Here is a 15,450-nt window from a genome sequence, read left to right as displayed (position 1 = left end):
CAATGTCTTCTATTTCTCGCTCTTTCTGTGTGCTTCATGCTGGGCTAGAGCTGCCAGCAGGCCAGGCAGGGTCTCTGCTCCCTGGGGTGAGAGTGGGGTAGGAGAGGAAGGGGTGGGGGTCCAGGTTCCAGTCCAAGCAACAGGTAATTCACAGGGCAAGGGTGTTCAGAAAACAGCTAGTACTGAGAAGGAGAAAGGGGGAGGGCAGGGGAGTGTAATGAGTGGAGGAGAGGGTGGGGCTGGGAGGCCAGCTGAGGGCATGGGGGTGGGGTGGAGGGGTAAGTGCAGGGGCTTTGTGAGAAGCTGCCAGCAGTAGGGAAATGCAAGTGCCAAAGCCCAGAAGCCAGTGCCACACACCTGATGGGCAGGAACCCAGGAACCTCTGCTGATGCCTGGCTGGTTTTGCTGGGCTCCCCTCCATAATTCTGCCCTCCATAATTCTGCCTTCCATAAATCCGTCGTGAAAGGGGGCTCCCAGGAGAGTCTCAGTGATGCCCCACTGGAGGCCCTTGGGAGCAGAATGACAAGGGTGCTCCAGAATCGCCTGGCTACTTCACACTGTTCCAGCAGGTGGAGATATGGGGTTAATGACCGGAACCCTGGCTCCAAACACATCTTTATCCCATTAACTAGGCATTCATGATTGGGTTGAGGCTCGTGTCAAATCACACTAGCTCAGTAAACAGGTGCAGGTGAAGGCCTCGGCAAAGATTTAGCATAAACAACCCAGAGATGAGTGATCTTTCTGACGGTCACAGAGTTCAAGCCATCCCAGGACTCAGATCAACTGGCCCCTGATGTGCCCAAAGTTCTCTCTGTATAAATGGCCTCTGTAATTTTCTCCTGGGTGAAAACATTTAAAACAATTTTAAATAAAATCTTAATGAGGTAGGTGTTAAATGTCCATATTTGGCTGGGATCATAGCTCAGAGGGCTGGGGCTTTGTATGCTGGAGGCCTGGGTTTGATACCAGACACTGTATGGTCCCCTGAGCACTGCTAGGAGTGATCTCTGAGCTCTGTGGAGTGTGGCTGCAAAACCAGAGAGAAAAAAAATAAATGACTGTCTACAAAACCCCAGTATCCCTCTTTAGCATACCCTTCAAGACAAAGAATTTGCTATCGGGTGCCAAGGTAACTAAATGTAAATATTTGATGTAGATGATGTTTATTTATAAATTAAGCAATGGAAGGGAAACAGTTTGGCTTGCAGAAGTTGATCTTTAACCTTTCTTTACTGCAAGGATGAGCTCGGAGGAAAAGTTGTCTATTGAGCATCTGTATGTAAGAAAAGGATGTGTCTTTAATCAGGGGCTGGTGGTGGCAGTGATGACAGCTTCTCCGGCACATGTTAAGCAGTGAATTAGCATGCTTGCTGATTGCAGAGCTCAGCATCCTAACCCTCTTGCCTCCTAATTTGCAGAAGGTGGGAGCCTGAACTCTACCTCTCACTTGCCCTGGGCCCCAGGCTCTTCTGTGTTGGGAGAGGGTCCCCCTCCCTATACCTCTGGAAAACAGCCTCAAGGAGACACTAAACTCACTCATGCATGCATTTATTCATTTGTAAGTGAACACACTTACCACAGTAGCAAAAATCTCAGCACATTATCCAAGAGGGGGTTAAATGGCTTAAATTACACATAAATTTATCTGGAAAGTTCTCTAATACTTAATCACACACTTAACATTTTTGCATTTATCAAAAGAACCACAATGATACACAATTAGGGCAATGTCTAGGACAAAGAGGGTACATCTAAAGCCCCCCAGCCCTCATACCCCTGCACACACCCACAGGTGCTCAATGAATTGCAAATCTGACAAGAGGGGCTATTTAGTTGGTCCAGCATAGCACCACAATAGCCCTAAGAGTCCTAGAATATCTGATGCTTGTATATAAACCTGATTATTTTTATACTTCTGGAAGGTATTGCCAAAATTAATTTGTAAGATGAACCCTATTTAAGTTTATTAGAGGAAAATAAGTTTGGGGCCAGAGAGACAGTACCAGCAGGCAAGGGTGCTTTCTTTGCATGCCGGAAGGGACCACATACGGTCCCCAAGGCCTCATCAAGAGTGAACCTTGAGTGTAGAGCCAAGTGTTAGCCCTCAGCGCAGCTGGATGTAGCCAAAAAATAAAAAAAAAAGAAGAAGCTTTAATATTAAGAGTGTACTTCAATACAACGTATTTTCTTTCAGCTGCCAACACAAAATTCTCTTAGATTATTAGTCAGTCCCTGCTTAGATTGTGAAAGCTTTTCAAGCTATCTAGAAATAAAAGTTCTGTGATTTTTTTTATCAAAATGATTTGATGGGTTTATTTTGTCAATATCAGATCTCTGCTTATTTAAGGAAACTGAGTTTTTATTAAAAAGAGCTCAGGTTTGAGTGATTCTGTAACTATGTTTGTTTTTGAAGTAATTTTCACTTTGGTTATATGGCTAGTTTTGTATCCCAGTGACCTAGAATTTTATTTAATCAGGATTTTTTAAAAAAAACTTCCAATATTTTCAATAGGTTTCCCTCCAATCATATTTGAAATGCATTCTTATTGGCCTTGAACTGACTTTGCAATTCTCTAAAGAGTTCCACCACCACCACCCACCTCCTCCTGGTATTGTATCATGGCTCAAACTGCCTCTCTGACTAAGCATACAGTCTCTGGAAATGTCTCGTATCCTGTAAAAATACAGATACCCTAAATGGTCTGTGGGGAGTGGGAGACATTCCCACTGAGTCGCCATCTGTGCAGGCCTGGAAATAGGAGAGAGCCACCACCAGCAGGCTGGATGTCCTTGGAGAGATACGACTGGTGATCACTCACGAGGTCTGGTTACTCACCCTTTACACTGACTTGGAATGAGGGACTGTTGCTCCGTGGAGAGTTCTCCCTCCAACTTGGGCAATGGGACAAAGTGTTAATCACAAATAAGCACACAAGAGGTCAAGATAGGGGGAAGGACTTCTGGGTTGGCCTGTAAGTGCCCAAGGCAATTTGCATGGTCTTCCAGGTACATGCTCTGACAACCCCTGGCAATCATTAAACTGATAGCTATGCACAGATTTTAGTTTTAGACTGAACTGACCCTTGGATACATAAAGCAGATTGTGTGCAGAAAAAGAGCACCTGGGGACAATTGCCAAGGATGTTTGGAGGGCCCTCAAATACTGTCTAAGTCTTTCAAACATTGAGATGATTGATCAGGAGGGCCTATGGCCTCTGATTTCAGACTAGGGGTTTTTGCCAAACACCCAATCCTGTGAAAGAAGGGAAATGTCAGGAAACAGCCATTGCCTCAACTCTGACAACAGCCCCATGTGCTGTGCTGCTGATGTGCTGGGTCCACTGGACTTTATAATGTCCATTCCACCAGGTCAGTTGAGTGGTTTTGCATCCCTGGGTGAGGGTGAATGAGAATGGCTCAATGGACATGGGATCCATTCTCCAACTACAATGAGGTTGGATCTTTTGAAATGCACAACTGTTGGTATGGAACATGCACCTTCTCAAGAAGGTAGAAGATTTATGTCTGCCCAGTCCGTCTCCGCAGAGCTGTCAGCACTGCCTCCTCAGGCCAAGTATTGTCTGCGTAACCAGCTTAGGTTTCCAAAGCTACCAGCTTCCCTCTCCTTGAGTGCAGGTGGGCACCTTCTGTGTCCCACACATCATTTTGTCACCTTCTTTGTCCCTTTCATCAGCCTGAGTATATCAGAGCATATCCAGAAATTTTCACTGGGTGAATTTAACCCAAGAAGCCTGCAATGACAACCGGCAAAGTCCATCTTAACTGAATATCTGAATATCTTTAATGGGCAAAGCTGATCTCCAGAATAAGTATGGCCTTGGGCATAATTACTGTCTCACAAAGGGCCACCAGCGCCAGTCCTCACCCAGAGCATGCCTTCTGAGGCTGCTGGTGCAGCACCTTCATTAGAGTACATAAGAATATAAGCATAGTTGCCCTCAACTGGAGGGGGGAAGATAATAAATAAGCCTTTAATCAGAAAAACAAAAACAAACAAACAACCTAAAAAAATGGTTTGGGGATGCATTCTCTTTTTCAGTATTTTTTCTTAAAATGTGCTTGGATTGTTGCTCTAGCTAATGCAGTCAATAACAAATGGAAAAAAAAACTCAGCATCAAAAAAATATTGAGCCCCTCCCATCCCTGCTGCCCTCTCAGGGCATCTTGTGGATGGGGATCAGGGGGTGAAGATTGTGGAAGCCATCAGGAGCGAAGGGAGGCTCGAGGAGTTCATTAAGGTGATGTGACCCCTGGCTGACCCCCCACTTTGAAAATCAAAACTGCTTCCTCCACTTCAGCACGGAACCCTAAGTAATCAAGGGTAGAAAATAGGTTTCATTTCTGTCTCCCCACACCCATACAGTGTCTGTTATAGAGTCAGAATTCAGCACACTTGTTATAAGGGATGAGGAGCCAAAGATGGGAGAGATTCAGGAAATTTTCCCTGAGGGTCTTGAGCTTCGAATAAGTGGACCCCAAGGGGGGTGCTAGTGGGGAGGGAAGAGGTCTTTTTCTGCATGTACAAGGAGGGGTCCATGGGGTACCTAGTGGGCTGGTGAGTACATGTGGAGTGGATCTGAGGGCAAATGCTTGGCTCCCTTCCTAAATTTGGGCAAGTATACTCTGCATCTGCCTTTGGAATCTGTTTTGGGGACTCATAGATCTGGGTTCAAGTCCCAGCTCTGACACTCGTGGACAAAAGTACTGGGTCAGGCTCTTTCTTTGTTCCAAGCCTCAATATCCTCATCTGAGTGTGGTAACAATCACCCACACCTACTGAGATGGTTGGAGTAACACCCCACTCCCACCCCTCATGTGAGTCCTGATACAGGACAGAATCTGGGTTCCTATTTGGCCCCATTTCTAAATCCCTATGGTCCATCCAGGCAGCTCTCCAGACATGGGTTTGGGGCCCCTGGAAGGCAGGAAGTAGAGGTGACCTTGTATCTGTTTCCATAGGATACTTTTGACCTGTGAGTTCCCAGGATCACTCAACCAGCCATGCAACATCACATATAGCACATGGATATGGTTTAGAAAGAGGGCAGGGGGCTGAAGCGATAGCACAGTGGGTAGGGTGTTTGCCTTGCACGTGGCTGACCCGGGTTTGATTCCCAGCATCCCATATGGTCCCTGAGCACCGCCAGGGGTAATTCCTGAGTGCAGAGCCAGGAGTGACCCCTGTGCACTGCCAGGTGTGACCCAAAAAGCAAAGAAAAAAAAAAGAAAGAGGGCAGATGGGAATGAGAAATATTTCAGAGTAGATGCAAGCTAAGAAGGGCATTATCTAAGCTTCCTTTCCTAAACTGTGTTCCAAGGAGCATTACTGACGCTCAGTCTGTATTAGGGTCACCAGGCTGGCTCACCAGCACAACTCTGGGTGACCCAACCTCCACTCAGCAGTGTGCATGGGGTTGGGCATTGGAACTTTCTATCCATTTCATCCTGAAAGGGATTTAGCATCCTTGCTTCTACAGGTTCCATTGCCAGGTATGAACCCTGGACAGGGGCAAGCCCTACCCTGGGATCATATCCTGAATATTGGTGAATAGACAGGAAAAAGGAGGTAGAGGATGCTGGAAGTCCAGTTCCCCTGCTCTCACCTATAGCTACAGCTGTGCTAAAAGCTTGGGACAGAAACACACACACATACACACACGCACACACACACGAACTGCAGCTAGCCCTTCCTGGAACTGCCTCTTTCTCAGATCCAGATCTTTCTGACAGCTCTCTGAGGGGTGGGGGTACTTGTTGCTCCTTGCCGGTATCTCAAGCATGCTTTCCCCTTTTCAGCTTCTCCTCTTTGGAGACCTCAGACCAGCTGTGACCCGGGAACCCACACGGGTGCAAAGGACAGTTGCACCCCCTCCACCCTCCCCAATATACCGGTCTCCTGTGAGTTTATCATGCACCTTCCTGCTCTCAGTGGGGGTTGGTGTCAGCTTTTCCAATCGACCGAACAACGTATCAGGACAGCTGGCTCTCCACCTTCAGCGAGAGACCCTCCCCTCCCGAGAAACTTTCCCCAGGTCCCCCCAAAGCCGAGAGCACCCCTCCTCCTCCGCGTCCCAGCTGCAGCCAACCGCCTGGTGAAGGGGGGACGCACTTGCTCGCTGGGCGCTCGCGGGGTCTCGCTTTTCTTGGGGGAGGCCGGGGTGGGGGAGGGGGAGAGCGAAGGCGGAGAGCGGAGTCTGGGTCGAGCCCCCCAACTCATCCTTCGGAGCCCCCGCATCCTTCCCAGCCTCGCGGTCCTTCCCTCTCCGCGGCAGCGCGCCGCCTCCCACCCCCGGAGGCGCTGGCCGTGACCACGGGCATTTGGAATTCCGCCCCAACGAAAGGGGGCCCGGAGGAGGAGGAGGAGGACGAGGAGGAGGGGGAGAGGAGGGACGGAGGCCGGCGGGCGAGAAGCGGAATCCGGAGTCCGAAACCGAACCGCACGGGAGAGCGGAAGGCGGGCGCGGGGCCGCGGCTCGGAGGCTCGGCCGCGCCGCTGCGCCCGGCCGCCCGCAGTGCACCGCGGAGTGGCCGCGCTGACATGCCCGGGATGCTTAACACGGGGCATTATGCACTGGTTAACAGGCTCCGAGCTGCCGAGCGACTTGTTTTAAGCATTTTCTCCCTCGCTCTCGCTTTTAATCTTGTCTCTAGTGGCGTGTGTAGGGGGGAGGACTTTATTTCCATTGGCTAAGCTCTCCCTTCCCACCCACATCTCTTCCACATCACCTTGGTGTCTCCCTAAATAAAACCAGCCCTTCTTATCGCCTGGAAAAAATCAGGAGCTAGAGTTTGAATGGGCTTTATATAAACACTCACCCCTGTCAGCGTGCAGCTGGGCTCTCGGGATAAACTCACCGCACCTGGCCTGACGCTGGTCCTGGCTTCTCTGCTTCTCAACGTCCAGGTTTGAGCCGAGCCCGGGGGACTGGAAACTCTCCCCCTGAAACCCGATCAACCTGAAGCCAGCTGTGGAGGTGTCCAGGGTCCCCATGGACCTCAAGGAGAGCCCCAGCGAGGGCAGCCTGCAGCCCTCCAGCCTGCAGCTCTTTGCCAACACCTCCACCCTGCATGGTATCCGCCACATCTTCGTGTATGGGCCGCTGACCATCCGCCGAGTGCTCTGGGCCGTGGCCTTCGTGGGTTCCCTGGGCCTGCTGCTGGTGGAGAGCTCGGAGAGGGTGTCCTACTACTTCTCCTACCAGCACATCACCAAGGTGGACGAGGTGGTGGCCCAAAGCCTCGTCTTCCCCGCCGTGACCCTCTGCAATATCAACGGCTTCCGCTTCTCCAGGCTCACCACCAACGACCTGTACCACGCGGGCGAGCTGCTGGCCCTGCTCGACGTCAACCTGCAGATCCCGGACCCGCACCTGGCCGACCCCGTAGTACTGGAGGCCCTGCGGCAGAAGGCCAACTTCAAGCACTACAAACCCAAGCAGTTCAGCATGCTGGAGTTTCTGCACCGCGTGGGCCACGACCTGAAGGATATGCTGCTCTACTGCAAGTTCAAAGGGCAGGAGTGCGGTCACCAGGACTTCACCACGGTGAGTCCCCAGGTTTCCGTTCTTTCTCTCCTGCGTTGGTAGCTCTGCAGAGGGGCCCATGCTGGTGGTCTCCTGCTGTGCTGGTGGTCTTCTTGTGCTTTTGTTTTTCTTTTTTGGGGGAGGGCTGGAGAGAGAGCAACACGTTTGTTGAAAGCCAGAGAGTGGTTGGAACTGGATGTAGATGGCTGTCTGTCTGATGGATGTAGAGGGGTGAACCCTCCTCCTGGTTGGGGGGGATTGGGGCGGAAGCTTGTTTGGGAGGAATCTTTCCTCCGGGCGGTCCTGAGCTAGGTTCCTCCCCACCAGAGGGAGGCGGCTTGAGTTGTCTGTGGTCCAGGGCACTTACTTGGTGTCTGAGCTGTGTGATAAGAACAGCTTGTCATTGACGAGGTGGCTCTCTCTCTCTCTTTCTCTCGTCTCGGAAGTGGCATCAGGCACAGCATCCTGTGGGCTGGGCTGGTGTGAAGGCTGCCTGTGGAGGGGGTGTGGGCCCCCGAGCAGCCTGGAGGCTTCTAGTGGCTTTGCCGGAGCAGGTGATGCTGCAAAGGTGTGGAAGTGTCTTTGCTTCCATTTCGTCTCTGGATTCTGAGCTCCTTATGGGTCTGTGACTCGCCTGCCGGCAGGTTGGAATCCAAGAGTGCTGAGGCCAAAGAGGAGGGTCGAGGTGGAGGCCCCGTGTGCCAGAGGGGTCGGGGAGATGCCTGGGAGGTTGCCGTACTCCAGACTGGCTCACGCCTGGGAGCTTCCGCTGAAACTCAAAGGCTGGGTTTGCTGTTTGTACAAATGCTTCTGAACGTGGATGCGAGCAGAGTGGTGTGGGGAGGGGGCTGGCAGCTGTGGGATTGGCAAGCCTGCCGGAGGAGTGTGGAGCTGAGGCAAGAGGAAAAGCCAAACTGAAGAGGGGGAGGTGGGCCTTCTGGAGGGGCAGAGAGAAAGGATGGGGAGGGGGTGTTGCTGCTGGGGTCCTCTGCTTGCCCAGTTAGTGGGTTGCAAGCCAGAACTTGGCATAAGGAGTCAAACTGACACTGCAGCTACCAAATTGCTTTTGGACAAGTCTAAGACCACCCTCCCTTCCGGCCTCCCCTCTCCCAGAAGCAGCCTTGAGGAGGCTGCCCCCGGGGAATGCTGAGAGCTGCTAAGCCTTTGAGCCACATTGCACTGGCAAGTTCAGGATGGCAGGCACCGAGGCTGCAGAGGGACTGGACTCCGTGATCAGCACATGTCCAGGCCCTTTGCCTCATGAAGACACACCCTCCCCGCCCCCCTCCCCCCAGGAGCATCCCTTCCCCACCTGCTCCCAGATCCCTGCCGCCGTCTGCTCTCACTCTCTTACTCTGACTTACTTTAAATGCTACAACCAGCCTTTGCCAGCAGCCTTTGCTGACTGGTGGCTGTCTCTGATTCTGGAAGAGCCCAGAGTGCTGGGGGTGGGGCCATCACCTTTCTGATCCGGTACAGCTCTGTGTCCTGGGGGAGCTGTTTGGTATTATCTCTTTAAAACCTTGTGAGGAAGAGCACAGTGAGATCAGCTGTGGTGGTGCCTGTCTGCTAAGGAGGAGAAAGCCAGGCGGAGCTGGGGGGAAGGGACCAGTAAGTAGTCCCGGAAGCCCCTCTGAGTGGAGCAGACAGGATTCTAAAACATGTTGCCTGCAAAGGATGTCATAGGTAGCAGTGGGGGAGGGGAGGGGGGAGGGGGGAGGGGGGGAGAGTTGACGATGCCTCCTCCTTGAAGGCTGAATGCAGCCCTGGACTCCACTCCATGCTTTCTAGTGCCGTGGCAAAGCTCAGCCCCTCCGCTGCACCAGGCAGCTCGCAGTGTGCTCAGCTGTTCCTCTTGTCTGCCTGAACACATCGGGGGGCTCACACGGAAGCACACGTCAGCAGCCCCTGGGGCTGAACCCTCGCTGAGGATGCTTATCTTCCTGGCTGCTGGGCTGGAGGGGCATCCAGTGGCTTCCTCTCAACTCCACAGCCGAGTTCTGTGTGGAAGTAAAGATTTCTCGAGCTCAGGCTGCTGTTTTGTATCTAGCCCATCGTCTCCTTTGCAAGGGTCTCAAGAGGCCAAAGACGAGGTCTTAAAGCCTTGCTGGAACCTTTGATCTCTCCAGGATGTCTGTCATCCAGGGGAGTTGCATTGTGACCTGGCTTGCTCGTCAGTCCATGGCACATTGTTGTCCATCATTCCCACCGAGCTCAAGATAGATCAAGGGTACCCTCCCCTAGACTGACTCTCCATGTACGATGCCCCCATCTCCTGAAGTATTGAAAAGGGGAGGAGGCTTGCGGCTGCTTCTCCAAACTGTTAGGGGGTATCTAAAGGGATATGCTTTCTAAGAAAGCTAGAGGAGGCCTCTAGTGTGTATGTGTGTGGGGGGGTGAGGGGGGTGAGGGAGCTGATAGTTTTCATGCGTTGGTGTCACTGAGCAGCCAGTGGGCTGGACCTCTGCAAGAGGGGATAAGATGGCAGAGTGTTTCAGGGTATGGGCTCAGTAAGGGCCCAACTTCCTGTCCTTTGGGACCCAGGTTGTAGGTGGAACCATCTTCAGAACCCCCCAGCAAAAGATGCCCCAGCTCCTCACAGGTGGTTGCTGGAGAAGTCAGTTCCCATGGGGCTCTTTCTTCCTTCTCTCTGCTTTCCTAGTCAATAATTGTGCTTATTGACTAGGCTCTGCCTGGGGATGTCATGCTTGGGGTGGCTTATTTGAGAGGCACAGAGCCTGGGATGTCACAAGTGATGGCTCTTTCTGTTTTTTTTTTTCTCTTTCTCTAAAGCATCCCTGGAGCTATCTCCTGGGCTAATGCTTTCGCAGAAGCCTCCTTCTTCTGAGTTCTTAGCCGGTGTGCAATGAAGTGCGTAATACCCCTTAATTAGGGAATGAGCCACAAGTCTAGCCGAGTGAAAGGCTGTTGGTGAAGGCTCCCAGGCCCGAGGAAGCCAGGTGTGGAACAGGGACTGCCATGAAAGCAGGTGTGTGCCATTGCAGGTGGTACCCTCCCCACCCTCACCTGGGCACACGCTCCAGCCTCACTTAGGGATGCTCGACTCCAGACATGATGGGAAAGCAGGAGCAGGCTTAGCTCTCTAGTGCCCACTGAGTAATTGAAGACCACCCCACCGGCCGAGAGTGAAGGGATCAGCAAGGGGCAGGTCTCCCTCTTGCAAGGATTGGGCTGCTCTGACGTTAGGATGAGGAGCAGCTAGAGGTTTGAATCCCAGCTCTGACCTTCCCAAGTGCCTTCCCTGGGCTGTAGTTTGTATCTGCTCTGACCTCAATTTGCTCTTGGAATAGGTGACAAGGGCATGGACCTTCCTAACTCAAAGGGCAGTGGGAGGATAGAACATTCTCACTGCATTTTTATAGCAGCATAGGTACCTCTGCTTGCTGCTGTGTTTGTGGGTGGGGACTTGCTCACCCCCAAGAACTCAGGCCTGGGGAGCAAGGTAGGGAGGGCAAGCCAGGGCAAAAGAGGTGCCTGCTGCACTCTCTCGGGGGACCCGTAGTAAAGCCTCATCTTCCTGACACGGGGTCCCGGGGAGCCAGGGTGGGATCCATAGCTTTCCTGTTGCTGGTAGGGGCCAGCCCTGCAGCTGGTGCTACATGCGACCGTCTCCTGTCTTTCTGCTTATCACATTGGGTATATCTACCTCAAACATGACTCTTCAATCTGCATGTTTAAACTGATTTTCACAGTTGTGTGTATTTGTGTTTTGAAATGGAGATTCAGAAGAAATAGCCCCGTTCTTAGTGGTGGGGGTGGGGGCGGGGAGACCCTCTCCCTCAGTGATTGGATCTTGTTAAGGGCACATCTATGGATTTTTTTATTTGGTCTAGTTCTGGTTCTTGGGGTGGAAGCCAGGGCCTCATCCATGTGCGACAAGTGTTCTGTCTCTGAGCTACATCCCTGGTGCCGATGGGTCCTATGCCTGCGTCACAGAGCCTCAGGGAGGTGCATGAGGGCTTAGAGACAGGTGAGACTTTAGGAAATTCACATCTGGAATCCTGCCCAAAGCTGGTGGGCTGGAATGAACCTGAGACAACTTGCTACACACTGTGAGTGTGGGGGAAAGAAAGATGAGGCTCTGCCCTCGCCTCTCCTTGCATTACATCTGCTGAATTTCTTTGCTTCACTTCCCATTTTGTAAAACAGAAACACTAATACTTGCTGCTCGGAGCTGTTGTGCAGACTTGAGGGGCGGGCGGGGTGATGGTAGGAGTCAGCTGAGTTCTAGTGAAAGGCATGTGCCTCCTCCTGGGAGGACCCCAGGCTTGCTGTGTGTGCCCCCGAATGCCCCCATCCTAATATTGACAGACCCAAGCCTCTATCTGGAGTCTCTTGGCTGCCAGCCAGTGAACCTTTCCCCACTCAATGCCACCCCCACCAATCCATATGGCCTGAACCCAAAGCTCTGGAATCCAGATAGTGTTTGAGGGATTGATAGCTGTTGATGTGGATTCTGTGCCCTCATCAACCTCTCCTTGCCCACTCTCGCAGCTCATGTTCCAAAGTTCACCCCAGAAAGCTCCTGCAAGGAGGGGCGTGGCCTCTGTCCCTGCACTGGGCAGTTCTGGCTCAGCACTGTGGTCCATCGGATGGAGGGCTTGCTGTGCGGCTCCAGGGGGAGACCTCGGAGTGCCTGGTCTGGTCCCAGCCCTGCTGGGTGGGGGCTAGTTGAGAGCAGAAACTGTGTCCCATGCAACCAGTATACATCCTCTGCATATATGCTGTGGAATGCAGGGGCTGCCCAACTGAAATCCACACTGAAAGACTTGTTCATCACACAGGCACTTGCTGTTTTTGGAGCTAACCCAGCATCCTTGGCCCATGGGCCTTTTTTCCTCCACTTTTTTACCTTTGTACTTTTCTTTCCATCCCCATTTATATATTGTGGGGACACACCCAGTGGTCCTCAGAGGTCTGGGATTACTCTCAGAGTAATTTGTAGAGTACTATGCGGTGTCCGAGGCTTTGTATGGGCAAGGGGTCAAGGTATCTGCTCTCCCGCTTGATCCACAGCACAGCTCTTTTAATTTAAATGCTACTTGTTCCCTAAAATTTGGCTCTAATATCCCTACAGTCTTCTCTGAGAAACTATTGCCAACCCCCTCCCCATGCCCATAATCTAAATTAATCTCTTTTTCTTCTGTCTCCCAAGCAGTGTTTGGCTTCCTTCTCTGTTAGAACAGTCATTATGCTTTTTCTTACATTAGAATCATGAAGTGTTTAGGCTAAAAGGGACCTTAGAGATGATTTAATTTAATACCCAAATTCTTTAACCACTGATAATTGTTATACACTGCCTATTCCTGTCTTGTCTCCCTGTAAGACATGATGCCTTTATATTCCCAGGACTTAGCACCTGGTAAGCTCTCAAAATGTGTCTTCAGAGTGCATTAAGTGGGCTTGAACTTCCTTGAATGTAAGGTGACGCTACAGCTGATAAAAAGTAAAATAACTGTTTTTCAGCTTCTCTTTTCAATAGGTACTTAGGATTCTGCCTGAAATGGGATGACTTGCTCCATTATTGTTATTATTTTAATATCATTATTGGTGATTATAGAAACAATCCATGCTCATTGCAGAGCATTTGGGAGGTGTAGGAGAGAATAAAGAAGGAAAAAAATCATTGTCCACAATCATCGCCCGGAATAATCGTGTGCATATTTTGGGCATTAGGGGAGTAGGACCATCCATTCATATCATGTGTACAGATGTTTGTCCCCTGGACTTGGGAGCATCCCACTGTACATTTGTGGCCTCATCTGGCCTGCAGTGGACTCCTGTTGGCTTGCTCTGTTCCTCTTAGGCTTGCCAGCTAGTGTTCAGGGTTCCAGAGAATCCCACAAATGTTCATTTTGAGCCCCAATAAAATCCAAACACACACACACATCACTATCATCCCGTTGCTCATCAATTTGCTTGAGCGGGCATCAGCAACATCTTCATAGTGAGACTTGTTGTTACTGTTTTTGGTATATCGAATACACCATGGGTAGATTGCCAGGTAGATTGCTGTGTGGGCAAGTTACTCTCAGTAGGTTGCCAGGCTCTCTGAGAGGAATGGAGGAATCGAACCTGGGTTGGCGGCGTGCAAGGCAAACACCCTACCCGTTGTGCTATCGCTCCAGCCCCTATATGTGAGATCAATGCCTCTAATCTAATCTGAACAAAGCTCCAAAGCTCCAGGGTTATTTTTGTCAGAGGAAGTGGCAACTGGCCTCTTAACTCAGGTTCCTTGAGATTTGGGGTTCACAACTGGACCCCAATTACTTCTATTACTCTTCTCTGATTGCATTTTGTTATTCTCTAATAGCATTGTATCAACCCTCTGGCTGAGCATTCACCCAAAGTCATCCCAGCTTCACTGTAGTATGTCTACTAAGATAAAGCAGAGAGGCGTTCTTTGAACCATATCAGGCATTTAGACACAGGCCTGTGCCCCTGAATGAGGACCAACACAGGTGTCCTCGTGTGCTTGTCCCTGCATGCCTGGTACCCAGGTTCTGTCCTTGCTACACCTCCCTGCAAGTTTGTAGGCTCCATGTCAAGATCATCCATATGACATTGCCCACATATTGAATGGTCACTCATATTCCTTAAGCATATTTGTGAACATTTGCCTTGGTGAAGCTGAGCAAACATCAGCCTCTGGTCAGGACCTTCTAATTTGTAGTTTTGTGGCTCTTCAGAAGTGAAGCTTTCAACGAGTATTAAATTTAAGGTGAATTGAGGGTAGTGCAATGACTGGAAGCTATTATAAAAACCCACATCATCTAATTGCAAAGAAATAGCTGCAACTTTGGTACAGACCAGAGCTAATGACTGACTACTTGTTGGGTCAAAGTTGCCTGCTAGTGCCTCAGCTCCTGGGATGTGCAGATAAGTAAATTTATCTCCAGAATTGCAGATAAATGAATGCTTACTGAATTAGAACCTGCTTTCCTCTCTACAGAAGTGCCTGCTCTTTCTCTCTCTCTGTTTCTGTTTCTATTGCTATTTGTTTTATGGGCCACACACCTGGCTGTGCTCAGAAACTACTCCAAGTTTGGTGTTCAGGGGTTATATCCAGTGGTATATGGGGGAGTCTGTAGTTCCAGAGATCAAACTCAGGGCCTCACATACACACTAAGTGTTCTACAACTGAGCCACATCTCTAGCCCCTAAATGACTTCTCTTAGTGTAGAGATAAGTTTCAGAAAATTTTTCGTAAGTTCCAGTTTGCTACTGATCTCTATAGTAAGAGCTGAAAGGCATTCCATTCAGTCTTTCCCTCCACACCCAAAAATGAATTGGTAGCTTTTAGCACTGGGTTTGCTGCCACAAGTGTTGCTTTGTGAAAAATACACGTGGAAGGGTGTGTGTTTGTGGGCTCTTTGGGCAGCTCTCTCGCCACCCGCTGTGTATGGACTGAATCAGGATGGCTGTTGTTGATGGGCAGGTGAAGGAAGAACAAGGACCACGCTCGTTGCTGATTAGTTGTCATTTATTCAATTTCTCATCTCTCCCATCTCACACACTCTTCCTTCCTAGCCCCTCATTTCTAGACCCCAGATCCCCTGGACTCTGACTTTCACTCTCACTCCCTCTGCTCTTACAGTTTTAGTTTATATAGCAGTCACGTAGGGTGGTGATATAAAGGTGGGGTTGAACATTAATAATCAACAAAGAGAGGTAAGGCCAGTCCTCTAGGAGATTAACTCAAGGACAAAATCTCACCTAAGGAGATTATTCCAGACTACTAGGAGATCCACTTAAGGGCGAGATCCCATCCAGGGTGTGTCACTTTCTTCTTTCCTTGGTTAGTAATCCACTTAAATAGTTGTAGTAAATTTACTTCAACTATTTCTAGCCATGCCATTATGAGCACAGTAAGAGATCAAA

General features: G+C 50.4%; 1 protein-coding gene across 1 annotated transcript; it reads left to right on the top strand.

Moving 5' to 3' along the window:
• Positions 1-6,128: 6,128 nt before the first annotated feature.
• LOC129403282 (acid-sensing ion channel 2) lies at positions 6,129-7,899 on the top strand. The gene has a single exon (XM_055129922.1). The coding sequence runs from the start codon at positions 7,015-7,017 to the stop codon at positions 7,609-7,611; it is 597 nt and encodes a 198-aa protein (XP_054985897.1). The 5' UTR covers positions 6,129-7,014; the 3' UTR covers positions 7,612-7,899.
• The last annotated feature ends 7,551 nt before the right edge of the window (positions 7,900-15,450 follow it).

The sequence above is a fragment of the Sorex araneus genome, chromosome 3 (assembly GCF_027595985.1).
Source record: "Sorex araneus isolate mSorAra2 chromosome 3, mSorAra2.pri, whole genome shotgun sequence".
Classification (NCBI taxonomy): domain Eukaryota; kingdom Metazoa; phylum Chordata; class Mammalia; order Eulipotyphla; family Soricidae; genus Sorex; species Sorex araneus.
The sequence above is the reverse complement of the archived record's forward strand: the minus strand, read 5'-3'. Positions and strand labels throughout refer to the sequence as shown.

Bases quoted from the DNA above. Each gene is read 5' to 3' on its own strand.
- LOC129403282 (XM_055129922.1), top strand. From the start codon at position 7,015: ATGGACCTCAAGGAGAGCCCCAGCGAGGGCAGCCTGCAGCCCTCCAGC.